The sequence below is a fragment of the Oryzias melastigma genome, linkage group LG4 (genome assembly GCF_002922805.2).
Source record: "Oryzias melastigma strain HK-1 linkage group LG4, ASM292280v2, whole genome shotgun sequence".
Lineage (NCBI taxonomy): Eukaryota > Metazoa > Chordata > Actinopteri > Beloniformes > Adrianichthyidae > Oryzias > Oryzias melastigma.
In genome coordinates, this window is record NC_050515.1 from 13,918,579 (window position 1) to 13,945,035 (window position 26,457).

The 26,457-nt window shown below is 39.4% G+C and overlaps 1 protein-coding gene across 4 annotated transcripts in view; it reads right to left on the bottom strand.

Moving 5' to 3' along the window:
* Positions 1-26,457, bottom strand: part of dennd1b (DENN/MADD domain containing 1B) — a 111,978-nt gene that overhangs the window by 39,761 nt on the left and 45,760 nt on the right. For 2 of the 4 annotated variants that reach the window (XM_024278748.2, XM_024278747.2), the window contains exons 4-12: positions 25,240-25,289; positions 23,387-23,506; positions 18,888-18,957; positions 17,224-17,304; positions 15,932-15,991; positions 12,088-12,141; positions 11,450-11,560; positions 1,911-2,011; positions 139-184 (exon numbers count right to left, since the gene is read on the bottom strand). In XM_024278748.2, the coding sequence (XP_024134516.1) occupies positions 139-184; positions 1,911-2,011; positions 11,450-11,560; positions 12,088-12,141; positions 15,932-15,991; positions 17,224-17,304; positions 18,888-18,957; positions 23,387-23,506; positions 25,240-25,289 (693 nt within the window). The remainder of the gene's footprint in view (positions 1-138; positions 185-1,910; positions 2,012-11,449; positions 11,561-12,087; positions 12,142-15,931; positions 15,992-17,223; positions 17,305-18,887; positions 18,958-23,386; positions 23,507-25,239; positions 25,290-26,457) is intronic. The other 2 variants (XM_024278750.2, XM_024278749.2) reach the window with 2 other exon arrangements.

The following is a 26,457-nucleotide window of genomic DNA, read 5'->3' on the forward strand; positions in this document are numbered from 1 at the left end:
TTTTTCACTTTATAAAGAAATAAAGTAAAAGGAACAAATTTAGCTTCTCTAAAAATACTAAAAACTAATCGGATTTAAGTCGCCACATTCATTTTTCATTTATAAACAAAAAGTATAGATAAATAAACGTAAACGTACCTCTAACAGACTAAGATGAACTCCCACAAAGTACGGCATGGGGGCACTGTGGACAGAGAAAGAGTAGATTAAGTCTGTACACATTACCAAAATCACATCATGGCAATAACACCATGCTAAGTATGTAATTAATTAATATATTTTAATCTATACCTTTTTATTAGGCAATTACACATTAAATTTAAACATCGAGCTCTTAAAAAACTTTCATTTACATACAGGAGAGATGGCAACATTATAGAAACTACAGTGAAACAACACATTGACATTGTATAATTTAACACCCTTTTTGTGCAAAAAAACTTTTTTTGTTACTACAAAAAATGTGTGTTTCAGCAAGAACGTTCCACCCAGAACATGTGATTTTAAACAACACAAGAAGGTTGTTAACTGGGCTCCAGTCTGAAGAGAACAGCTTGTTGCTTGTGGTTGAAGCCAAGTGGGTAATTTTAAATACCAAAGGTGGATCTGTGGTTGCTCCAAGGTAGAAATGTGGACGCCAATGAGTGGGAACAGGGCATACTCAAACCATCTCTTAAAAGAAAAGAAAAAAAAATCTTTTTCTTTAAGAAAATATCTATTCAATCGACTATTTCTGACAGCTAGGATTTAGGCTTTTGTTGTGAAAGATTTGTTTCCATACATATAAAAAAAACTTTTCAGAAGAAATAAGGGCAAAATGTGATCAAAAGTGTGAAATATGGATTCAGAGACCGACTTTGCCCAAGATTTGTTTGTATTTTTTCCTAAATCGGCAGCCTTGGAAATCTTGGATCATCATATTTCCTCAGCCAGGGCCCTTTATAACATCATCAAAACCAGCGCTAACAGGGACCGTGTCTATAATGTTGACAAAGGCTGGAATAATCAGGTGGTTTAGGGTCAGCGTATTCCCAGACAGACTGAATCAGAAGCCACAGGCCTGTAATCAACTTACAGTAACAGACAAACAAACAGCAGGCCCGGGGCTCTGTGCTGTAGCTGCTGCGCTCTTTTTATAAATTTCATTTTAGTTTAGTACAGCAGCGACTTTCACAAACGCATTGGCGAACACACGCCGAGCTTGTAATATGATTTAGTTTTGCAACTGGTGTATGGAGGACACGGCTCTTATTGAATAAGATAATGATGAGTCTTGGTTGGAAATCACATTTCGGTGCCGGTGATGAATAGCTTCTTTAAGCTGATGTGTCCCTTGTGGTAAGCACTGTACTGTAGCTGTTTGATTTAACCAAAAAAAAAAGAAAAAAAAAAGTTCCTTTTATACGCACCTACTTCCCCACATGTACATTAAACATGTACTGATCTGACCTGAATGCAAGCAGATTTGTAGATGAGCTCTTACTTCTGCTCTCCATTCAGTCTCAATCAAGTCCATTCAGATTTGTTGGATTTGCGCTGGATGGGTTGTAATGAACCCCTGAGAGAGCTGCCATGATGAGAGAGCGCTGCTAATACTGGAATGAAATATAGAGCAAGGTAATCCAGGCCTTTCATTATGTCGAGGAGGCGCACCGCAGGAGTATGCGCGGGAACATGCAGAACGAGTGGGAGAATGTGTGAACAAGTGTGGCTGCAGCTTTTAGTGGCAGAGTTTGATGCGTAACTATTGCATATCGCCGTGGTGTTTGTTTAAATGTCTGATATATATATATATATATATATATATGTGTGTGTGCAGAAGGGTAATGAAAGAGTCGCAGAAAAAGTAAGAAACTGTCAGACCGGAGAAATAAAACATTTTTGTGTCTGTTTGAGGTGCTCGGCCTTACCAGCAGTAGTCCAGAAGATGCGGAGGCAGCACAGGAATGAAGATGTGCTGCCAGTACATCGGAAAGAGCAAAGCAGCCGCACCATGGACACACGCTGTTAACTACAGAGATCAAGAGAGCACAAAGTCAGCTAAACTTACCAGGACAGTTCAAACAAAGAAAAAGTGCAAGAAAAAAAAACTATGTATGCTCAAAGTTGGTTTTGCCTTTTCACAACTGGGAAGAAAATAATTAAATGTTTAAATGATACAATAAAAATGTATGTAACACAGTAGCAGTAAGTATGGTGCTATTTTTTTTTTGAAGAATAAGTGTCCAAAAGGTTTTATTTATTCTTTTTTTAATGAAAAAATGCTTTTGTCATTTAAAATAAAAACTATTAAAAACATTATATTAAAAAACACACACACACCTAAAATTACAGGGAAAATACAAATTCATCTTTAAACACCTAAAAAATTACATTTGTTATGGGTCATGATAGAAGTTTCCTCTCATTTATATATTGCAAGGTTACGGAAAAACATCCAAAACATTGATATGAAACTAATTTACACAGATTTACAGTTGCAAGAGAAAGTATGTGAACTCTTAAGGACGGGGGGGCCCAAACTTTTTCACTCAAAGGGCCAAATTCTAAATGGGTCCACGGGGCAAATTTAATCTTTTTTTGGATGTCATGAAACAAAAAAAAAGAGAGAAAATAAAGAATCTGGTTCAATTTATTTATTATGATTCTGTATTCATTAAAGTAACACACATTAGTAAGAATAAAAAGTAACTAATATTTGTCCTTGAAACCTTTAACAGCAAGGCCTCACTGGCCATTTTTTATTGTAAAACAAGAGCAATCTAAAACAGACTTTCTTCCAATGAAAACACCAAACTATGTAAGGAGTTTAGGAACTTCTTTTGTTGGTGGGAACACAGAGGAGACACAAACAATCATCAAATCAATTAAATTCTGGTATTAACTAAACACTCTAAGTTTTCTTTTGCTACGAATTGGTGGGTCAAAAGATAACCTTTGGTGGGCCAAATTTGGCCTGCGGGCCCCACTTTGGGCACCCATACTTTAGCACAGGGGTGTCAAACTTAATCGCACAGGGGCCAAAATCCAAAACCCACATTAGGTCGTACAGGATAAACGTTTATTGAACACACTAAAACTAAATTTTTAAAACTTTTAAAACATGAATATATTCAAGAATAAATCAACTTAAACCTCAAATAACCTTAAATATTTCAGTCGCCGTAAAAATATATTTTGCCAAAATTATTAGAAATAAGTGCAAGAAAATATTATTAACAATAAAATAAAATGATCTGGAGGGCCGGATATGATTACCCAGAGGGCCAGATCTTTATTTTTACATGATTTTATTGAACATAATTGTGTGTTCAGTAAAGTCATTCCAAAGGGTTCATATATTTTCTCCTGTGTTAAAACGAGAACTTTTGTGCAACCAGACAACAGAGGGCCAAAACAGGCCCAACAGTAACCATAGAAATTCAAATAACTCCTACCACTTTGGAATTAATGGAGACAAAAAAAGAATAATTAACCTCTTTTTTTCAACAAATAATGAGAGGCAATCATGTGTGGATGACACTGCTTTTCAAAGATGCTTTTGACATTGTTAAACTAATATTACACAGTGAATTAAAGCTATTGTCTGGCATTGTTTTAAAACCCGCATCCCCCTATTGACATCAAATCACATAAAAAGCCTGCTGTAGTAATGACCTGCAGCGCACACACACACAGACACACAGACAGAGCAGGAGACAGAGGCGTTAGCTCATCCCCCAGATTAAAATAACATGATTAAATATGGAAAGAGAACAGAGGTCTGAGGGGCTCCTGCGGGACTTCATTAGGGCAAATTGCCAAAGAATGAAACATGAGTTAGCCAAGAGAGACTGCGGGCTAGGCCAATACCGCCGGGACCCCGGAGCAGCAGCCACTGTTATACCGCTGCAGCTTCACAGTCGATGTGTGAAGCGGACACACACTATCACACACCAACAACTACTGGGAGACCTCCCGCTCGCTGACACACACTGTGTCGCAACTGACCGGCCAAAAGCGAAGGAGCACGGTCACTGCGAGAGGAGGAGGAGGAGGACCACACCCCTGTCCGTCCATCCTCAATTCAAGCCTGGATGTCTGTGGTGCTCATGTGTTTTAGTTTGCCTCCCTGCCTGCTTCTTTAACTGCATTCATTTTTCAAATCAGCAGAAAAAAAAAAAAAATTTTTTTTTGCTTATTGTCTCTCATACAAACACTCCCACAATACTTAAGACTTAATCAACATTTAATTGGTGTCTTGCTCTGTGTATCTGCATATGCATATTTCTGCTTCCTGCTGTCTTGAAATAAAACAACAGTGCCACGCTCCTGTCAGGATTAATTTCTCTGGCAAACAATTGTTTTTTCGCTAATTCTGAAAATAAATCAATGCAATGAATATTAATGAGAAAAGTGGAAAAGTGACTATCAGAAGTATCATATCCTCCTGTGAAGCGATGATGGTGTGGGGGGCCATTAAATCCTGATGAAGAGAGGTCACCAATCTGTAGATGCATGCGCACACACAATGAAGAGGCTTGTGTGTTCCTCCTGTGAGAGTGTGAGACGAGCCCCAGCCATTCGCTGGTACCAGGAGGTAATGGCACAGAACACTTCGCTAACCAACTCCAATTATCTCCACTAGGCCTCAAGGTGAGCCCCCCAACTGGCATGATTTACTCCCAGGTTGAAAGTGAAAACAGGATACTCTGCTCTCTTTTTCTCAGGCTGTGTGACTGAGCTCGGGGGAGTTGCCTAAGAAGGGAGTCCGAAACTAAGATGATGATTTATAATGCAAATCTAGATTTCTCTTTTCTTTCATTTGTTATCTCCACAGAGATGAAACAGCAGTGGGCCGCAGATAAGGTAATGTGAAGGGAAGGAACTACACAGGAATGCCTTGCATATTTGCTTCTATAATTTAGATTAATACAAATCCTCTTGTCCTTGTGCAGGTTTAAGAACAAACCAGGCAAAAAGTAGAAGACGGAACACAAATTTAATGAAAAGAAAATCATACCAGTATTTTTTTCTTCATTTGGGGGGGTTCACATGTGAGTGGGTCATGAGAGGCTAAGGCTGATAAAATATTTGCCAGGCTGATAAATAATAGATGAGTGGAGCCAAATGGCTTACACGCTCCACAAAAGACCTGGGTGCTTAATATTCCATTCAATGGAGAATCACAGATACAGTCCCCAAGAACAAATACAGGATTAGGTGCTGGGTCCAGTCCTCAGGGACCGAGGCTCTGCCCGGTAATGAGGGGCTGCCTGACTCTTACACCATGTGTGTGTGTGTGTCGCCCCCCCACCCCTTCCTCCTCTGAGAGAAGCTAACCGATTATACAGCGACAGCCTGCTTCAAAAAGCAGTCAAGGTCTTTGGTTCTGCCCTGAGAGCTTTTTAGTGTGCTGTGGCTCAGATACAAAGTGCCCACACTAACACAGTTTCTTCCAGACACATTCAGCGAGACCAAAGGAAGGACAGGGAGAAAAGAGACAGACAGAGAGACAAAAGTTAGAGAGGAAAGAAGAATGAGGAGAAACAACTGGAACGAAACATTTCAGAGAGGTAGAACTCAAATTAAGCTGAGCTCAAACAACCCTTTTAACAAGACCAGCCTGCTGTTTGCTGTCTACTTAGCTTACACCAATATGCTAGACCACTATGTATCTTTTTAACAACCTGAATATTAATTGGCTTACATGGTCATTTAAATAGTAAATGAACTGTAATATAAATGTCAAAAGTTTTTCTTCAGGCCTTTTTACACTTCCAGTTGTTTTCAGCAGTTTAACCAACTTTTAAAGGCAATTTTTGTAACGTTTTCTCTCGATATTTGTGTACCAGCACATCTTTTTTCAACTTCATTTTTGTTTCTTGAAAACAGTCTAATGAACAAAATGGTCATTTCATGTATTCATATTCATATTCAGATTCACAACCACCAGAAAAGCAACAAAAACTTCTACAGCTGGACTTTTGCAAAGAATTAAAAGAGCACCCCGCAGAAGCTGGAAGTCTCAGAGCAACTATAGCGTTGACATGCAAACTGGTATTCTCCTTCAATGTTGCACATATCCACATTCCATTAAAAACATATCATTTTGAAAAAAAAATAAAATAAAAATCAGCCATCTTTATTAGAACTGAGAAGACAAACGTTTTGCTTTTTGTACCTTTAAAAAGTAAAGTGCACAAAAAGACAAATTCTAACAAAACTCAGTTAAAAAAAGACAATAGATTACCATATAGTTTTTTTCAAATATAAAGAACTTTTAAAACTTGCTTTGATTTTATTTACATTTTTCAAAAGCTACAATGTAAAAAGCATTTTTATTTTTTTACTTTTCTACAAACCTTCCATTTTAATCCCATTTTTTTTTTCAAATTTAGTTCAGTTCCTCCAGGAGCACAATAATCTTTTTTTTTTTTTAAAAAGGGATAAATTCATACTTGATGCGACAGAAAAACCCTAAATTACTAAAATGACATCTTAGTCATTTAACACATTTAATGTCATAATACCTGTTGGCTTTAATCAGAAGAGAAACTGACAGGGTGATTTCATTGATTTTTGGCTACAGAAATTGACTGAATCTTGTTAACAGGACTTCCTGTTTTTATGCGCTAGATCCCAATGATGTTTCAACCATGACCAGACTGAGTCACAATAGCACCACAGGTAAATGATTGGGACTTGAAGTAGCAGCCCCAAGAGTCTCAACAAGTATCAAACTGATCACCATTAATTCCCACTACATTTGAGTACACTAAACAGCCGATAACCAAAAAGAAAAGCTTTGACATTCCTACAGAAAAACATCCAAGTCATTAAATTGTCATGTTCTGTGAGTGTTTTATTGTGGAATAAACTAAAGCTGAATGGAAGTCATATCAAGTCGCCGTAATGTTTAAAGACGGGGGCATTTCTTGGCTTATTATAACACTCAAAACTATCATTTTTTTGCAATACATCTACAATATGTGACCCTAACAAGTGTTCTTACTGAACACTTCTTGGCTTACAAGTTGACTTTTGTTCTCCACACACTCATTTTCCAAATTCTTCTTTCAGCCAGACTTTTTTCTTCAAAGTTTTCATCACTTTGTTTTCCTGCTCTCCTCCTGCTGTCCGCTGCTACATCATCCTCATTTATCCTGTTACTTTAATGCTGTGTTGTCACCGGCCCCTTCTCTTCCACATGCTGTCTAAGTCACCAATTACCCACGCTCTGCTGCTTTCTCTGTTGCCAAACGTTGGTGTCAGGCCTGATTACATGCAGTTGTGCCACAAACAGGTAGGTGGCACCAGCAGAGGCCACGCAGGACAATGCAGGTAACAACTAACACCTGGCCTCCTACGCAGCCCAACACAACAACTCAGTCTCCGGCAGAAAGCATAAGGTACAAACACCTGTGGTTGCAGGCGGTACATGCAGCCTGATTCCTGTAAAGAAAAAAAAAAGAAACGCACAAACACCCTCTGTGTGAACACATGGCTCCAGCAACACAACTGGCACCTTAGGAAACATGGCACGAGGAAGAGTTAAGTCTGCTGAGGACAAGCAAGAGGATGGGTTGAGGGAGGAGGGGGAGAAGGATGATGTCCTGATGTTCTGCAGATGCCCCACAACAGAGAGATGCATTAAGAATCCCGGGAAGAGGAAGGCAAACTCCGAAAGAAAGAGAGGTGTAACTAGAGAGTGAGAGATTGATGGTCGGAAAATAACATGTCATAGAGAAAGAATAACTAAGATGGAGAGAAATGAGACAGGCAGAGAGAAGCCGAGGAAAGAGAGGAGAGGAACAACAGACGAAAAAGCTGGAAACAGAGAGACAGCTGGCACTCTAGGGCACGGTGGATGGATAGCTCCTTGTTAGCATAGGCCCTGACAGCCTGATGAGAGGGCTGCTGTCAGCCAGCGCTGGGGCCAGGCTGTGAGAGCTGGGGCTATAGGCAGGGCTGAGGCTGGTCTTAAGAGCTGGGGGGCCTCGGCAGATGAAAGACACAGGGGGTGGTGAGGGTCCTCCCAACTGACTAGTTAGAAGAAGGGCCGATACAACCCTATTATACGGGCCTATGACAAGGCTGCACGCTTGAGCGGCTCCCACCCCGGCACCACCGCCAACCGGCTTTTTAAGAAGCAGCGGTACCGTTCACCTCGGTCACAAAACAGCCATAAGTCAACCGACGCATTGTTGCGAGGTCATGATTTATTTCTCTGCTTCCGTCCGCTTGCGAGACGCAGCCGGCGTGCGGGCTTCACTGGAGCCTCCATCACAGGTGGAATACATAAATCTGCACACGCAGGGACGGCGAAAAATAGCCGTGTGATACTAACAAGACCAAGAATTACAGAAATACTACCTGTCCATCCAGAAAGTGCTCACACCCACTTTGGCAAACACTCAGACAAACTTTGACATCAATTACACAACTTTATTTCTTTAAGGTGTTTGATCACATGACCGTGGTGTGGCTAATGAGTCCGTATTTACACTCAGCTGGCTGCAAGAATTATGGCAGCCATTTTCACTCGAACTTAAGAGGTCAATCTGCCTCAACAGCAAAAATAACACATCAGAGGAGCTGTAATAACACTGGGTCTGCAAGTAATCCCTGTGGGGATGTGAAAATACCTTTGTAGCGTCTGGCATATATCGCAAAGGAACCAAAACAAAACAGGTCTCCATGAGGAAGATAGATGGATAGATGACTGAATGAAGAATTGCACAGGATAAAAGGCTCACAAAGGTAAAGGTCTGGAATAGAGGCTCCTAAAATATCCTGTCGGCATATATTTGTTGTAAAAACAAGGCACGATTTGTCTTGGAGCGCCAGAAAACTGTAAATCACAGTCAAAAATCACCTCTATCCACCTCTACCAGCTAAGAAGAAAAACACCCTGACCTCGGAGTCTGATCATTTACATCATGTACTGCTTGTGTCACAGCACAGTCTGCTGTGTAAACCCTCAGAGCTGCCGGTCTGAGGAGCTGAGGGGAGACAGGTGCAATCCTCAGAGGGAAGAGTAATCTTTTCAGCTCCTCCTGATTATAGCTCCTGCGGGAGACCTTGGGAACTGCTCCCCTCCTGCAGCCAACACCACAACAAGCCCCTGGCTGTTAAGTGTTCAGCAGACTTGTTGATAGGACGGCAGGAGCAGCTACACCGCAGATACAGAAAGAACTCGCATGACATCACTTCCCTCTCCCATCTCATCTGTCATAAACATTCAGTTCTGCCTCATCCGCCGCAAAGATAACGGAGAAGAGGATGGAATGAGGAGCAGAGGGAGGGAAAAGGGGGAGAAAGACACACAAAGATTTCCTCCTTTATACGAGCAGACAGGCAAAAGTGGGTTTAAATCCTTTGGGAGAGCTTGGACATGTAATAAGGGATAATTGAGAGCTTTTTGGACATTAATACGCTGCAGTCACATAAACACAGGACCATGTCATACATCTTTAGACAGGATTTCACAGATTGTTACAACTCGTCGGAATAAATGAAATATCAACCACAGATGATCTATTTGTAAGAGGACTCACTCTTTTAGGCTAAACATAGACCAGAACTTTTACTCCCACTTTGATGAAAATCATGTTTTTAACATCTTCTTGTAGCATTTTTATCATGATGGAGAACATATATGAAATAATTGAAGATTTTAATTTCTTTATTCAAATCTTGATGGATCAGGAGCCGACAAAAAAAACGCAGTTTCTAAAACCTCAGTTTTGTGACGCAGCAACGGCCATGGGCGAGTCAAAGTTTCCCTGTTCCGCCATAATTCTGATGTATCCACATGCAGACAATTAGATCAGTTAACGTCTTCATTTCTCATCTGATCTACCACCTGGTTCAAAACTGTACAGCTGGTCAGCTCTGATATTGCTCGCCAATTTTTTCGACGCCGTTTTCCATTGACTATGAAATTGCACAAATTGAATTTGCAATAATAGATTTGCAATAATAAATCTGCCTAATGGGAATGCATATATTTCAAAAGAACTTGCATTTATTTAAAGAAAAAGTCTTTGTCCTTGGAGGAGGTGGTTTTCAGGTGTATCGTCATTTATATATTTTGCAAAACTGCAATGGAAACATTTTTTTTTTCAAATTAAATACGTTTGTGTTTATTGGCCTCATTATGATTTAAACAGTGTAATTGTGAAATTCTGTTTTTTTTTTAAACATTACTAGAATTTTGATAAATATTTGTGTATGATAGATTCATGTGTAAAGAAACATAGCTAATGTGTAAGCAATGGGATATCATTGTAGTTACTTCCGTGTCAACAGTCCCACCCACAACTCAGGGACAAAATTCTGATGAGCTACAGCTGCTCTGCAAAGCTCCTTGAAAACGTCATCAGTTTTTTATTTTACCTACCAAAAAAAAGCTATCATAATGAAAAGACCACAAGGAATGATTTTACAATAGATCAAAAGATGGTTGGAGTGGGACTTTAGGAATAATTTTAGGTATAAAACCTTTTTTTCTATATTTTTTTTTAATAAAAATGAAAATCAAAAGTAATGGTTTGTAAGGTATGGGGCCCTTAAAGGGACATCAAAATTTTAAAAATTTTCTGGTTAGTAACTGGTGGCCCCTAGAGCACTTGTCAAAGTCAAGGCCTGGGGTAATTATAACCAGCCCGCCAGATCATTTTATTTTATTGTTATTAATGGCCTGATGTTATCTTGCGCTGGTAATATATGGAGATTAAAATATTAAAATGTATTAAAGGTTTAAGTTGATTTATTCTGGAATAATATTCCTGTTTTTATTCATGATTGTGTTACTAACCCAAATTATTTTTTTACTTCAATTTTTGAAAAAAAAAAAAGTTTTTTTTTTACTTCAGTTTCTATTTTTTATTTTGATGTCCCTTTAGGGGCTCTGTAGCAAGGGTTTAAGTTAAAAATATTTCCAAAAATAAAAATATATCCATAAAATAAAATACTAATTTTAATTCCTTCTATTTTAAAGCCCCAAAGATTTCTCTTAGTACTCAATGCAACGTCCTTGAACTTTCTCCAGGACTACATCACATCATTGTGAGACAAACTCGCATGATTTATGAAAAGATTTGCTGACAGTGAATAAGCATCTGCCTCACACACAGTCCAAACCAGTTTTGAGGTCTTACAGAGAAAAATACTTTGACACAGAAGCTACAGCAGTTTTAGTAAAAAGTGATTTGACAATATCCAGTCTGAGGAACAAAAAAATACAATTTTCTGAGTTTTCAGCATGTAGTTAATATCAATATCAACCAACAGAAACCCCTTTTTAAAAAGACTTGAGGAGAAAATCAAAGGTGTTTGGATTACTGATTACTACTGACTCTTCGTTTAGCATCAGAATAAAACAAACTTTTTCAACTGTGTCCTGGCAGATCTACTGCACAGAGCGTCTGCAGCCGAGACAAGGACTTGAAGGAAATGGACTCACAGTGCTGAGCTTGCTTGAGGTAATGATGATGCGCCGCTCATGGAGCATACTGGCATAGAGTTGGAGCATGTTGTTGATGTCCACAGCCACAAAGTACTCTGTCAGATTCCTCTGCAGACAGACAGGAACAGAGATATTCAGGTATATAACAAACTGTCCAAGCACAGCTTGCTTACAGCAAAATGTCAATGTTACCGACAGCATGAGTGCCAGAGTGTTCCAAAGAGAGACACAGAGTTCTGGTTCAAGTAGACTTCCATATCTACAGAAATTATTATCCTTTTTTTTAAAGGAGAAAAGCAATCAAAGTACGTATTTTCCATTAACCAGAAAGCAAATTTGATTTATCGAAATAATCTAAGATTAATAATTGATATTCATATCGCTCACATTTAACAACAGAAATCAACAAAGAACGAGCGCTTAGATTAAACCCTCTAAGCTAATCATTGAACTTCAACATTAAAAGCAGCAGCACTGCAGGAGCTAAATCAGAAACAAGAGGATGATGTAATAATTTCAAACAGTGACATGTGTGGAAGATTAAAAACGATTAGAGGCACAGTTGTCTCTATAAGGGAGGGATCATTCTTTATCTGCCTCAGTCTCCAATTCTTTGCCTTTCCATGAACACTTACACTCTCAGGGATAGTTGGCAGTCCATTGATATCCGGGGCGATGAAGTAGGAGTGCTGCAACAACACAAACATGGAGGAGAAAGAAGAGGGAAGGTCACAAGTGAGGCATAGCACTCACACAGCAGAGAATGAGGGAAAGAGGGGAGAAAGAGGCCGTTCACTTTGTTCTATGATTTATGGCTCATCTTCAGCTCTGTCTATATGAATTGCTGAGCTGGTGTCTGAACTGTGGCAATGCTTTTATCAGGGCTGCAGAATAGAGAAAGCTCAATAGCAGTTCAGCTCCCCATAGACACACACTGGGGTGATGTCTCCGGTGAAAAACTGAGTCTTTATTTAAGCATTAAAAAGGTTTGCGGAGTACCAACACACGGACTAAAGTATGCGTGCACGTGTGCGCATCCACACAGATCTGCGCTCACACACAAGTTGTTTAGAGGATCATAGAGCTGCCTGTCTCACTTTGGGAAAGCAGGGCAGGTTCAGTGTTCAGATCAAAGGGGCCTGAGAGAGGTGCTGTTTGGAGGTAGACAACCCACCATGAGGAACAAACTATTGTGTCTGCAGCACACAAATGCACACTGCATCCTTGGAACACCTGCATTTGCTTAGTTGTAACCAAATGTTGTGGTTTGCAATTTATATTTACTGAGAGGAGCATTCACAGGAACACATTTACAAAGACTTCAGTGCTGAGATTAATATAAAAAGCCAAAAGCATTTAGTAAAATGTTAGCTGAGCACACCATTTGGGTTTCCTTTAAAGTCCCACTTCAACCATCTTTTGATCTATTGTAAAAGCATTCTTAGTGGTCTTTTAACTACGGTTATGCCGTTTTAAGCCAAAAATTAAAAAAAAAAACTGTTGTTTTCTTGGACATAGTTTCTGCAGAGTGGCAGTGGTTTCTTCTAAGAACGAGACTCAGACGTCTTGGACCAATCCCTGTCGACGGTTTACAAAATAGCCGCAGACTATATCAGGAAGTGACTGAGGAGGCTCTGGCCTGATTTTGCGAGGGCCGGAGGTAAAGCATTTTCTAAGGGTGACGTCAACACCTCGCTTTGTCTAATAAAATAATACATGTCAATGGCAGGAAGTCATAACAAGACTAGGAAGTGCCAATATAAAGCTAACATTTCCAATGTTTAAGCTAACATTCCCAAAGTTAGCTTAAACATTGGCGTAAATGTAGCTTTTTTGCAATTTCAATGCTGTCCACAATCTTCTTTCAAGCAGGGAGCTTATGCCCCGCCGACTGTAGCACCTACATTACCGCTGTCAGCATCTTCAAACTGCATTTTTTTCTTCTTCTCCTTATTCACAAGAATTTTAATAAATAAATAAATACTTATTATTATGATAACAATCTTTATTTTACTAACCAACATGAAAAAATGCAGCAAAAGCATGTTAGAAACACAAAAAATAGACAATTTTCATTGGAGTGGGTCTTTATCACATCATTTATATTTGCTATGAATGATTTGTCTTTTGTTCATTGGGTTCCGTCCAACGCAGAAGTCACGACAGCATAAGAAAGTTAGAGAGTTATGAGAGTCGAGCAGCATTTGAAACCTACAGCTAATAAGAAAACAGCCTGCACATGTGAATTCATGCAACCCTCATGGGACTACACAGATTCAAATGTGCTGTTGAAGTCAAAACCTTTTTATCTCCTAAATAAATAAACCTCTGGGTTTAAAATATGTTGTTTATCAGTCGGAAAAGGACTATAAATTTCTAGACACTCGTACATAAGCTCAAAAGCTGATGTGTATAAACCTAAAATGTCACTTTTGAATATGTGGAATTCTGCTGAATGAGGATAAAAAGGCAATAAAAGACAGGCAAGCTCGTTTCCTTTGGTTTCAGTGAAAAAAAGGGATAAAATGCACTAAACAATTACCATGAGTAAACTTGCTTTATTCCCAGTGGTATTGGGGGGGTCATCGTTTTAGACGAAGCTTAGGTAGATTTTTTTGGGAATTGTAGAAAAATGCTCTAAGATAAACAACACCAGGACCTTGGACTGTTTTTTTCTTGAATCAAAATGTACAATTTTTTGGCGCTTTAACTTCTGCTTGGCCCTCACCATTATCAGTTTTCTCTACATGATGTTTAGTGGATTTTTGCATACTTTCCTACGGGGGCCAGGAAGTAAAAAACACATCAACAAATAAGTCAAAGATCACAACAATAAATAAATAAATACAACATAAAACTTTACAAATTAAAACGAAATTCCAGAAACCAAAATGTAAAAAAATGATAATAATAATTAATTGAAAAAGAAAAGTAATTTTCAGAAATAAAATTAAATCTTAAAAATGAAACAAATAAGAAACTGGAAAAAGAAGGATGTTATGGGACATTATTGACTGAATTTGGTTCACTTTTCAACTGGAAGTTCTTTGGAACAGCAAATCTTCCAACAAAAAATATGTCTTGAAGATTTGACAAAAGTTTGGTGATTGTTCATTAACTCATTACCATTGTTTGGGAAAACATTTCTGCTTTCCCTCTTTATGGGAACTCAAACGTAATCCTCCCATTAGCCATGCCCCATAATACCTACCTTTCCAGTTTATTTGTTTAGTTTTTTAACATTTAATTTCAATTTCTGGATTTTTTTTTTCATTTTGATTTCTAAAATGTAGTGTTTTTTTAATTATTATTATTTTTATTCTCCTATATTTAATGTGTTTGCATTTGTTGATGTGATTTGCACTTCAGGGCCACCGTACTTTCCTGAGCCAACGTCACTTTAAAGAAGCAAACAAAGCAAAGTGTTTAGTTTGATGCAAAATGAGAAAAAATATCAAAAGATTTTTAAAAGTTCACAAGGCAAAAATTGACTGTAACGTACACTACTTGGTAATGAGTATAAATATAGTTTTTATATGTAACTGTTTTTTATTTATTTAAAGAAACACTAACATGAGGTTTGTGGTTTCAGTGAAGCATGAACAACTGCACACCATGGGGGTGAAAAACAACAGCTAATAAATTCAAATATCAACACAAAGAGGTAACAACAACAGTATTTTATTTAAATTTCTTAAATATCAGCCTATGGTGGTATTACTGGAAAGTCATCTGATTTTGAAGCCTTCTAGGGTTTGCTATAAAGAAGCTCAAACACAGGTGACAAAAACAAGGGCTTGCAATAGAATAATTTATCTAACAAGTGTAGTTTTGGATAAATAAACTGTACTAAAAGATCAGGGATTTGGGAAATACCTCTGAGAATGAGGACAACCATTCAAACCAACACAAAGCAGCTGCAGAATAGCGCGTGCTTTGTTGTGCTTTTTTCATGTGCTATGTGAGCTAAATAATGTTCCCCAGTTGGACTACAAACTCCTATCATTGTGATAATCACAAGCCATGCTTCTCAAGACAACTTGGGCTTTCATTGGCTGTTTGCTTGCTTATCTGAATTTCTTTTTTTTTCTTGTTCTTTCGAAGACTTGTTTATACAAAAACACCAAAAGTGGGTTAACTGGAAAAGCTTCAAGGAGATTTTTTGAGCACAATTGCCTTTGCTTTAAACATAAAGAGAAGGGAAGAAAAAAAAAAAACTTTTGATATTCAAAGAGAGAATATAGCAGAGTGGAAGGGCATTAATCATTTACAAAGTTTGATTGTTTTCCAGAGGAGAAGAAACATACACCAAGGCCCAGGATAGTTTGTTTGTGTTATATTTAAGAAGATGGTGAAGATTATTTGGCCAAATTGGAAATCTGCGTCTCCCATGCGATTAGTAGAGAAGCAGCTTCATTTTTCACAGTAGCCTCATTCCCTCCACCCGTCTCTGCCGCTCACTCATTCCCCTCCACTCACCGGCTCCTTGCTTCGCTGATCTCTCAGTACTTGCCCAGTGGCAATATACAACCGCTCATTCTTGCACAATAAGACAGGGAGAAAGAGCAAAACAGGGTTCACACATGAAAGGGGACAATGATCCTTCTTCTTGGCAGCCATGATAAAGGGAAAAAAAACACTTTAAGGGAATAATTCTGCCTCATCAATTAAATATCAAACTAGTGGCTTCTCTGGATACAAGATGAAGCGATCACCTCTGTTCTCTGGGGCTGCTTTTTCAATAAAGTGTTGAGATTGAAATAAAAAACTTTATTCACACACAGTACACAGCAGATGTAAAAACTGGCACAAGGAAAAATAAATCACAAGGAATTAACCTTGCAGACCTTTACAAGGCATTTATTGATTTCCCTGTTTTCCTCTCATTTTTTTCCCCCCACTAAGCTCATTCTTGTAATTAGGTGGGAATTCTTCGGAGACCTTTGCTGCAAAGACGACCAACAGTTAATTGGTCAAAAAAAACAGGCGAGTGATGATCCTCGAGGATGAAGGCTAACACTGAAATACTGTTGAAATCCGTACAGTGTGGAGTCTTAGCGGGTTAAAAACTGATTATGAGCTTAGCAGACTTCCTGAAAACCTTTACTCTCAGCTTAAACAGGCCGGGCTTATGGAAGCGATTGTTTAATGTCGGAGTTGGGAGCGTTCAAGGGGGATTGTGTCAGAGTTAACTCAAACGCAAGCTCGCTCCGAGGGCTCGTTAGGCCATTTCAGCTTTTGATAAGCAGGAGACGTGACGAGAACCCTTCAAGTTCCAGCGTGACCAGTTGAGTTTGTCGCACAAAAACCTGTTAGCGCCACTCCTTGTTTCCAAACACAGTACGAGTCCTGAGCTGCGTGAGTCCTTTTTGTTCCCACCTGATGTATCTTAACCTCCTCCTGATCTGCACTCGGCATCTCCACCGCCATTGCCTCATTTATTCTCTCCTCCTCTGCACTTTGTCGGCGTCTTCCTCTTCCTGCCTGTCTGCTCAGTTTCCCTTCATTTTAATGCCATCTTCGTCTTGTCTCTTCTTCCTTGTGTCAACTTCATTTGAGCTCTCATTATGCTTCCCCTTTTTGTCTCCGCTCTTTCTATTATACATTATGTCTTCGGTGTCTCTCATCTTACTTTTAACTACTTCAGCCAACAGTTACCACCTACTCTGATGCAACACTCTGCTGCAGTACCTGTCCCCTCTTTCCACTTTTTTAATCTCCATTTTAGCTGTCGTGTGTCTTCTATGGAGGGAAATCAGACGTGTACCTACCACACTCAGGTTGACGGGCGTGAAAGGCTTTGGCACAGGCAGCTCATACAGAGAATTCAGCATGTCATTCAAGTCATTCTCCTAAGGGACAAAAACAAACAAAAAGAGGGGAGAAGAAAAAACACAAGTTAAGATTATTTACTTGTTTTTGCTGATGGCACAAGTAATGTGTCAATCTGCAGCGCTGTGTGGGGACAGGCGCTGCGGCGGACCAGAGGGCAATCCTGCAGCGAGGCCTGAAGGGGCTCCACAACATCCGACTGACATATGTTTAACGAGAAATGGAGAGGTTAAAAGATGGCTGAGTGTAGGGCTGCAGACGCTTATTATCCAGCAGCGCTGATTTACGGCCGGGAGCGGGCTGTCTTTAATTAACAGGGGGTCCCCCCACTCCAAAGACAGGGGCTTTCAGAAGCCGTCGGAAGCGGGCCTTCAGAGCGTTTATGAGATCTTTGACGTGTCTGCTATTTACATCGTCGGGTTGCGTGGCTATAAAAACACTGATTTGATAGCGTGCTTGAACAACTGGAAACATGGAAGTTCAATGCTTGTCCTTTCTAACGCCCTTCTCAAGGAAGTTTGTTTTTGTTCTGGCCAAAAGCCGATGCTTCTGTGAGGAAGGAAAAGCGTGTGCGCCAGAGAAATGGAGGCAATGGGCGGCAATACACAGTTAAGGCGAGGAGGGCTAAGAGGGAGGGGTGTTAGGGTGTGTGCAATCGAACAGCCTCCTGTCATGAGAGGCTCAATGCTCACACGCATGGTCAGCAACACGGCCTGGGGAAACAGTTCATTTACCCTTCTCCTTAAACCCTCATCGCTCTTCTGTCTTCCCTCGTCTGTCAACATCTCCCTCTCGCCTGGAACGGACAGTGGGGTAAATAGAAACCAAATCATGCACACAAACATTTCAGTTACCCAGAATGTGGAGCAGCCTCTCTTCACAAACTCCTCCATTTGTCTTTCTTTTTTTAATCCCACATCGGATTATTCCACTGACTTCCCCTCTGTGTTGCAGAACTGCGTGCATGTGCGCTGATTGTTTATGTAATAGGACTGTCTATTTTAGTCCGACACTTTGTCCTGATCACTGTTCCCCGAGGATGCTGGGAGAAGCAGGGACTACATGACAATTGAAAAGTGGTCCCAGAGCTCTGTGCATCTCTCCCTGGCTGTGTCTGCCTCCTCTCCTTCTCTTCTCTTCAATCTAAACAGTGGAACATCACCTACACCCTATGCACTAGACGCTGCACATCTCCCCAGTTTGTTGCATATTTTACAGTTCCCCTCCCTTTGCTGGTACAATGCAGGGAATAGTCAGGGGAGAAGTACAAGCATTTGTGTGCATGCTGTGTATGGCGTGTGGGTTTTCTCTTAACGATTTGTTTTCCACTAAATCATCAGGAATAACTTCCAGTGTCAGATCAGCATTTGGTCTGTGAAATGTCAACATTGTTGCAGCTAACAAGAGGAACCGAGTCGAGCCCAAGACGGTGAACAAAACTCGCACACAAAAAGGCAACAAGCAGAAGGAAATATCCCACCACAAAACAGACTCAAAGGAAATAAACGGGCTGGGGTTTGGGCTTTTTTTTTTCCTCTTTCGAGGTACAGCAAATGCACTCATCTCTAGACACATGCAACGGTAAAATAAGATGAAAAATTACCTGGTGTTTTGTTAAATAGTCTGCCAGAGTATTTAGCAGCTTGTAGTAGATTTCAAACCACGGTAGATAACTGCAAGAGTCAGAGAAGATGTATTAATTGGTTATACATGGAGAAGCTTTCATTCATTTCATCATCATCCATAATAAAGCGGGTGTACCAAATCAAAGCAGATCAGTGTGTTATTTATTTAAAATACAAGTGTGGAGGGATTTGGTCTCCAGAAAACTTGATTGTGCGTTAGCATCTCTGCCTCCAAACATCTATAAATAATTTCACCTCTTTCTTAAAGATCAAATACATAGAGGGCAACCGCGATGGCTTCTGTTCAGTGCTGCACCTTTTCTAAAGCTCAGAGTCATTGTATAATTGAGGGAAAGTGAGTGCTGTCTTGTCCTTATTCTGACCCCCTTCTTTCATTTTCATGTTTGGGTTCTTCAAGCCCAAAATAAAAGAACAGAAAAGAGATTTTAGATTCTTTAAATGAAAGAAAATAACATTGCTTTTATGTGATGCAAAGGTCTAATATGATTTTACAAGCATGCTGCTCCCAGATGCACTGATTGAACAAAAAAAGCAGCTCAACCTCCTCCTCCTGCCCCTCTCTCTGCTGCTTTACATGCCCTTCACATACTTTTAAGAAATCCTTGCCTCGTGTAATTAAAGTAAAATAAATAAATTCATTAAGAAGCTTAGCAATAATTTATACTGTAGCGTTTCTGTTAAAGCTAATCAGTGAATACACCCACCATAAGCTAAAAGCATCTGCAGCATGGCTTTCTTTACAAAGTTGACATTTTCTTGGCCAAGACGGCTCGCTTTGGAGGTGGAAGATGGCCAACATTTTCTTTGGCATAAAAGCTGGAAGGGCTCAGTTCATGTAATGTTATGCAATCAAATAATAAAAACATGGTATCCTATCGTCTCATTGAATTTTTATTTAGTTTGGGGTTTTTAACATGCAGTTTTGAACAGTGTATGTGTAATGATTCTGCATGTCTTAGCAGAGAGATTAAATAAACAAGAGACTCCCATTAATGCTTCATTAACTCGCCTTGATGTAAGGGATTAAAATTTACATTACTGTCCAAATGAGACAGTCAATCAAAAGTGTTTTTTTTTCCCTCACTGATAATAAAATTCATCTGTGTCAGTAAGGAGAATGAAGTAAATCAAAAGGACAACCTTTCTACTAAAAATCACTAATTATTTTTTATCTACATCACATTAAATTTAAGAGTAAAGTTTTGAGTCTGAGAGCCCGTACTCCTGCCCGGACAGTTGGCTGGAGACAGAGGTGTTCCTAGAACATGGGTCACTGGCTGCTCTGCAGACTGGAATTAACAGACAACAAGAAAAACAATGAAGGGAGCCGAATGCAAATTTTCATATCACTAAATCCGCGAGAGGCCAATGACAGGCCGGGCTCCCAGAAAAGTGCAGCCATGCGCGCCAATCAGAGAAGCTGAGTGACCATTAGTCTGAAACAATCAGGCTCTTAACATGCCAATATTTTGACATCTGCATGAAGACTTCCCACAATCAGGTCACACTTGCAGGAGAGGCTAAATCAAACGCGCTTATGTTAATTTCCACGCTGACCGGATATCAACCTGAAGACCTATTTCTGCCACGTCAAACAAAATACCACATCTGCATAGAAGGTCGCTTGCTTTATGCTGATAAAAAAAAAGGTATTATCTGCCTTCACTCTGACTTGTGTTTAAAAGACTTCTAGACTTTAATTCTTCATTTTTCACTGTTAAGGGGGATGTAAATAAGGCTTTTGCTGTCAAAGCAGCCGTCAAGCCTCACACTCCTACAGTGAGGGGCAGTAAATCCTGTTTTAGAGGAAAACCCATGATCACTGGCTAAAGCCAAACAACTGCAAGTTATCAACATCCACCTGAAATATTCCTTTCTAATGCAACCCTGTGAACTAAACCTTCGGTTTTGTACTTCTTCTCCCCACTCCTGCTCCGCTCTGTTCATGCAAAACTAAAGTTTGGAAAGCTTAGTTAGATACTCCTACTCGTCACAGTTCATTGCTCAGATCTGTTTGTGCTTCGCAAATCCTCCGATACGAGAGAACGGCATCTATCACTGGTGTGCTCAGTGCGTGGGGGCCCCGCAGTCTTCTCCAACCGTTTTAAACACACGTCTTCTCAAAGTGCCATGCACTCAAAGAATCAAGCGATCCACTCACAGCCGCAGACCACCTAACAGTCGAGCACATCCAACCGGACCAGGACTGTCATGGCTGGATTTCTATTTTTTGCTTTTACAAGCTCTGTAAATAACCATAATAAAATAAAACCCACAGAATCCTGAAAGTTTATGTTGCAGCTCTCTTAAGCTGCCACAAACTATGGAAGTTTAGGCACTTTTATTGATACTCCTCGAATGAGTCTTAAATCTTTATTAATGTAAAGGCGTTTGTAATCGTAAGTCAGCGTACACTTTGTGGAAGATTGCGTGACACATTTACTTTCTGGGGTCAGGGGTTAAGTACAGGGAAGGAAGTGTCTTCTAGCATGCGAGCAGTCGCACAATTCCTTAAAATGTAGAAAGTATCAACTGGAACCCAAAACCGACCTTTTTTTTTTTTTTTTTTTTTTAACCCAACAAATAATTAAAAAAGGTCACACAACAATGTATGCCTTTTTAGAGAAAAATTGTAAGATGATGTGGTAAGAATAAAACAAAAGAAGTAATTCATTTTTATTTTTTGTATTTTGGAGTGTGTGACTGAACGAGGCCTTTTCCTCATGAGACCACAAAGACCTGTCCACATAAAGCTGTCCCACTCATTAAGCCACTTCCTCCTGTAAGCAGAGGTGACAATTTTATGATCCAGGCACTTCAGCAATCACAAACTGTTGTAATGACTTTTATTTTATATTCAGAGGAAACACTTAAACAAACAGTAACTGGGCAGCCTGGCTATTTTATTTTACATTTTAACTGGACAGTCGTGAAAATTTACACTGGACTTTTAACATGAAATTTTTATTGATTTTTCTCTGGTGCCAAAGAAATAAAAAGTTGTTTTTTTTACAAACCTTTACAATTAATAATAAACTTGAATGGGAGAAATACATGTATGCATTTCTTACATTTCTTACATTTTTAAAATAGACTTTTTATGTTTTTGAATGTATTCATTTATATTTTGCCAACATAGAAAAAAAATTCAGGAGAGGAAAACATAACTAGGGAGCACAAAACAAATTTCAATTAACCAAAAAAAAATCTATACATTATATTATTATAAATGAAGCAAGTCATGCAAACTACTCAGAATGCATAATGAATTTTATACATCATATGTCAAATGAATTAGCATGTCTAACTCAGCGAGAGGGACAGGGGAGCCTCTGCTAATTGGCAGTGAAGCTTCATGCATAATTATGGGCCAAGCGTCTTTGCTGTCGCTCTGTGGCAGTAGCCGAATAACGAGGAGAAAAGAGAGGAAGAGACGGAGGGAGAGACAGAGAGCATGAGACGAAGAGGGAGAGAAAAGAAAAACAAAGGCCATGGAAGCTGGCCGGGAAGGGTGGGTGGTGTGTGTGTGTGTGTGCGTGTGTGTGGGGCACCGAGCTTCACAGCAGCTCATGCAGGCAGCGACAAACCCACGACTGTCCATCAACAGCCACACACTCGCACAAACACACACACAGAGGCGAGCAGCCCTGACAGGAGCGCTGGTTCACTAACAGAGAACAAGGAAAGGCTTTGTGCTCTTTTTCCAGCTTGTTGTTTGTAAAACTGCTCACTACATTAATTAAAAATTCATTCATTTTGGACTTTCTTAGTTTTTGTTAAAGTGTGTCCCATGAGAGTTTCACAAGAATGCTTCTTTTTAAATCGAGTAATTACATATAAAAACACGTGCAATAGATTGTGATGGAGCTTAACTATGTGAAGAAAAAAATATTTCACATATTAAAGAGTGCTGATAGTTGTAAAAGAGAGCCACCTATAAAGCCTGACAAGCTGTTTAACATTTGGGTAAAAATATACTTTAGTTACATATTTGTGTGGGCAGATGAGAACATGAATTTGTAATTTTGGCTTAGTGCAGACCTGTGTAAAGAGCAAAAAATAAATGAAGAGGCTGGGTCAGAAATCTGTGTAAGATCAGCTATTTTCAAAAACATCTTCCCCTCATAAGACAATCAAATGCAGCGCTTATAAAATACATATTTATAATATAAAATTAATGTTTTTTTGTTTTATTGCTGAATATTTTTTTAAAAAAGTAGAAACAATTAATTTGATATAGTAGTTTGTGGAAGTCTTTTTTTTTTATCTTTTCTGTTAATTAGGAGACTTGAAGAGAAACGTTTATTGCTGTAAATAAAATTCCATTTGCCAAAATTATCTCTATTTTGGCATGTGGAAATGAATGATTGAGTAAATCTATTTTACTAAGTGCTTGAATATTTTTTTAATTGAAATCAAATCATATTTTACAGAAAAAGTGGAAAAAGTGTGTTACCTGAGAAGACATATGCAGACCCGGCAGCCTTGAGTGAGTCGACAGAAACCAAACCTCTGCTTGCTGTCAATATCCGTGAGCACAAAGGTAAAATTCTGTCCCACTTGGTTCTGGGAAACCCTATCCCAGAAGGAAAAATGGATACATTAGCCACCTCAAACTGACACATGGATTTAATATCAATAAAATATACTAAGAAGTAGTTTTATAAAAATCTATATTTTCAAAAATCCAAATTTTAGATCAGTTTAATCATACAAACTGCAAACAACATTGTCCTTTTGACTCTTCAATCAATGTTGGAAACTGATAATTATTTTAAGCTTTTCTATAATATCACGTGAAGCTCAGCTCTTGACTCTACCACTAGATGGCAGCAGTTCAGCTTCAGTAAAACAGCAACTCCACCATGTTTCTGACTTCCACAGTCACAGATATTCAGTGTAGTTGGGCCAGATTTTGAAATATCCACATTTTGCTGGGCCACACAATCTTGTTGACTGAAAATAGGGTAATAAAGATTTTTTACAAGCAAAAATGTAAAAGAATGCAATTTTGTTGTTTCTGTTTTGTCTGCAGAAAGTGGCTGAAAAACCAGGGATGCAAATCTTGACAATTAAAAAGATGCCTGCCGATTTTTTCTGCATGAACGTTTATGATCATATAATGCTATAAACAAATCTATTTTGGTGGCAACAATAAAAAAAATGTGAAGCCTTCAGTGACTCAAATTGCAGGAATTGTCAAAGTTGTTCTGAAAACGACTTAACTCAATATGACCAAAAAACTAACCAAATGACTGCAAATCATTCTAAAAATTGGTCATAATCCAAGTAAACTAGTTTGTTACTGTTTTAGGATCATTTTAAAACGTCATTGCTGTTTAAGGGGATTTCTGACACAAAATACGATGCTTGTCAGTTAAGTCTTTAGTACAATAAAGAACAGATGCCTGTGAATGTTCATAAATTAGCATGAAAATATTATAATCTCATTATAATCTCTAACATAGCTAGACATTACTTTTTTTCTCCTTCTATAAATAGTATGCCCAAAGGTTTTCCTGAGCTGTGCACTCTTCTGCTGAAGGCCTCTGCTTAACACGTTTGTTAAAAACAGGTAAAAAACAAAATACCGCATGGGATTCTGGGAAAGGTGTTGCTTGTGTTGGCAAGTTCGTGTGGTTGCAAACACTGCTTTTGAGTTGACAGGTATGCTTGTGTGCCGCATTTATTTTGAAGGGTTGTAAAGGAAAATTTGTTCTTTCTTTTTATTGGTTCGACTGAATTTTTTTTTTTTTTTCAAATAGACCATCAGAGGTGAAAAGCAAATTTTCAGCTACACCTAATGTGCTGCATTAGGACATTTGCATAAAACATTTCAATAGTTTAGCTTATAGTGATTGATATTCAAAGTTGCTCCTGGGCTACATTTAGTCTTCATAACAACAATTTAATGTCCAGGTTGTAAAGAAAGCCAACTAATTTTGGAACTTTGGAAACAGATGACCTGCTGACCTCGTTTGTAGAAATATAGTCATCAATGTGATTATCAGCACTAACATTCATGTAGAATTGTAGTTTTCTGCTTTGACGGCTGGAATTATTGTAAAGGAGTTGTTTTATGATTCGTCACAAACATTTTTTTACACTTCATCAACCAGTAAAGTAGCAAGTGACAACAGCCATTACAAATCCACTACTTTAGAGTTTATAGGAGAATTTTTAATCACCCATAAAATAATGTTCATTGTTCTTTAAATTGTAAAAAAGTACTATCAACTAAATGTTCTTGTGCACATTTTTTTCGAGTGAGCAGCACTTCTCAAAACAAGAAAGGGAAGGGAATCGCACCTTTCCACGTCAAAGGGAAAGCAGAACTTTGGTATCGTCTGAAGGACCTCCTGAGAAACCAGAACAAACACACTTTTAGACACACAAATACAGACACATCAGAGATTAAACCAACAAGATTGTGTACTTCAGTATGAAACCCTCTTGGGTTTTTCACAAAGAGGCCGAGGGTTAGGCTATCAAACCGGCTGAACAAAATGGGGATTAATGCTAAATGCTGCTGATAGCAATCTGACATACTCTTCACAACCCAAACACTGTAGCCTAAACGCACTTAGTCCTAATGAATGGGCCATGTAAACCACTTCATTTGGCAGAACAGAGTAGAAATGCTCCCTTCTTTAAACGTGAAGGGAGGGACCTCCGATCCACAGCTTGAATAATTAGCAGTTAATAAGTTCATCGATTATGAGATGCCAAACGGAGATGAAAGGATGGAGGAAGACAGAGAGAGAAAAGGAAAGAAAGGAAGCAGGCAAGGTTTGGGGGGGGGGGGACTTGCAACACCAAGGCTATGGTGGCAGATTGTAGTGACAATGGGCTAAGCAGCTTCGTGGGGTTAAGAGGTAGGAAGAGGGGGGTACAAGCCTTCAGGGCTTTACCTCCCAAAACCTCCCTTGTGAGTTGGGGGGGACTGTGGGGATAGTGACAGTCTGCATGGTCTCGGAGCTGGGGGTGGGGGCACCTATCCACCAGTGGCATATGGATTTAGACAGGGAGCATGAACAGAGCAGAGCACCATATGGGTGAGCCACTCCAGCCACAGAGCACTAGGTCTCCTTCGCTCTGTCGCTCCATCTCCTCATCTTCTTGGCTACTAACCTGGTCCGATCTGGACGCCAGCTCCTTTTTTGGCCGCCTGTCTTTCTGCTACCTCTCTCTCAGCTCAGGCCAGGCTATGCCAACTACAGACACTAATCCTGGGTATCGACTGGCTTTCTACTAAGACCTGGCCCTCCTCGCCATCTCTCTCTTCCCCTTGCGCTCGCTTGCCAAACTCAGCCGCAGAGCCCGAGGTTGGTGTCTTCTTCCTGACAGGACATGTCCAAGCTGTGAGTGATGCTGCCACTGCTCCTACATCTATCTGCCTCCCCGGAGACTGATCTGGACGACAGGTTGGGTGTCTGCTGCTCCTGCTGTCTACTGTCACTAAAACCTCACCACAGGGTGCAGTCACTGATTCCTTCACAACCCCCCCAACCCCACTGAAACTTAAAT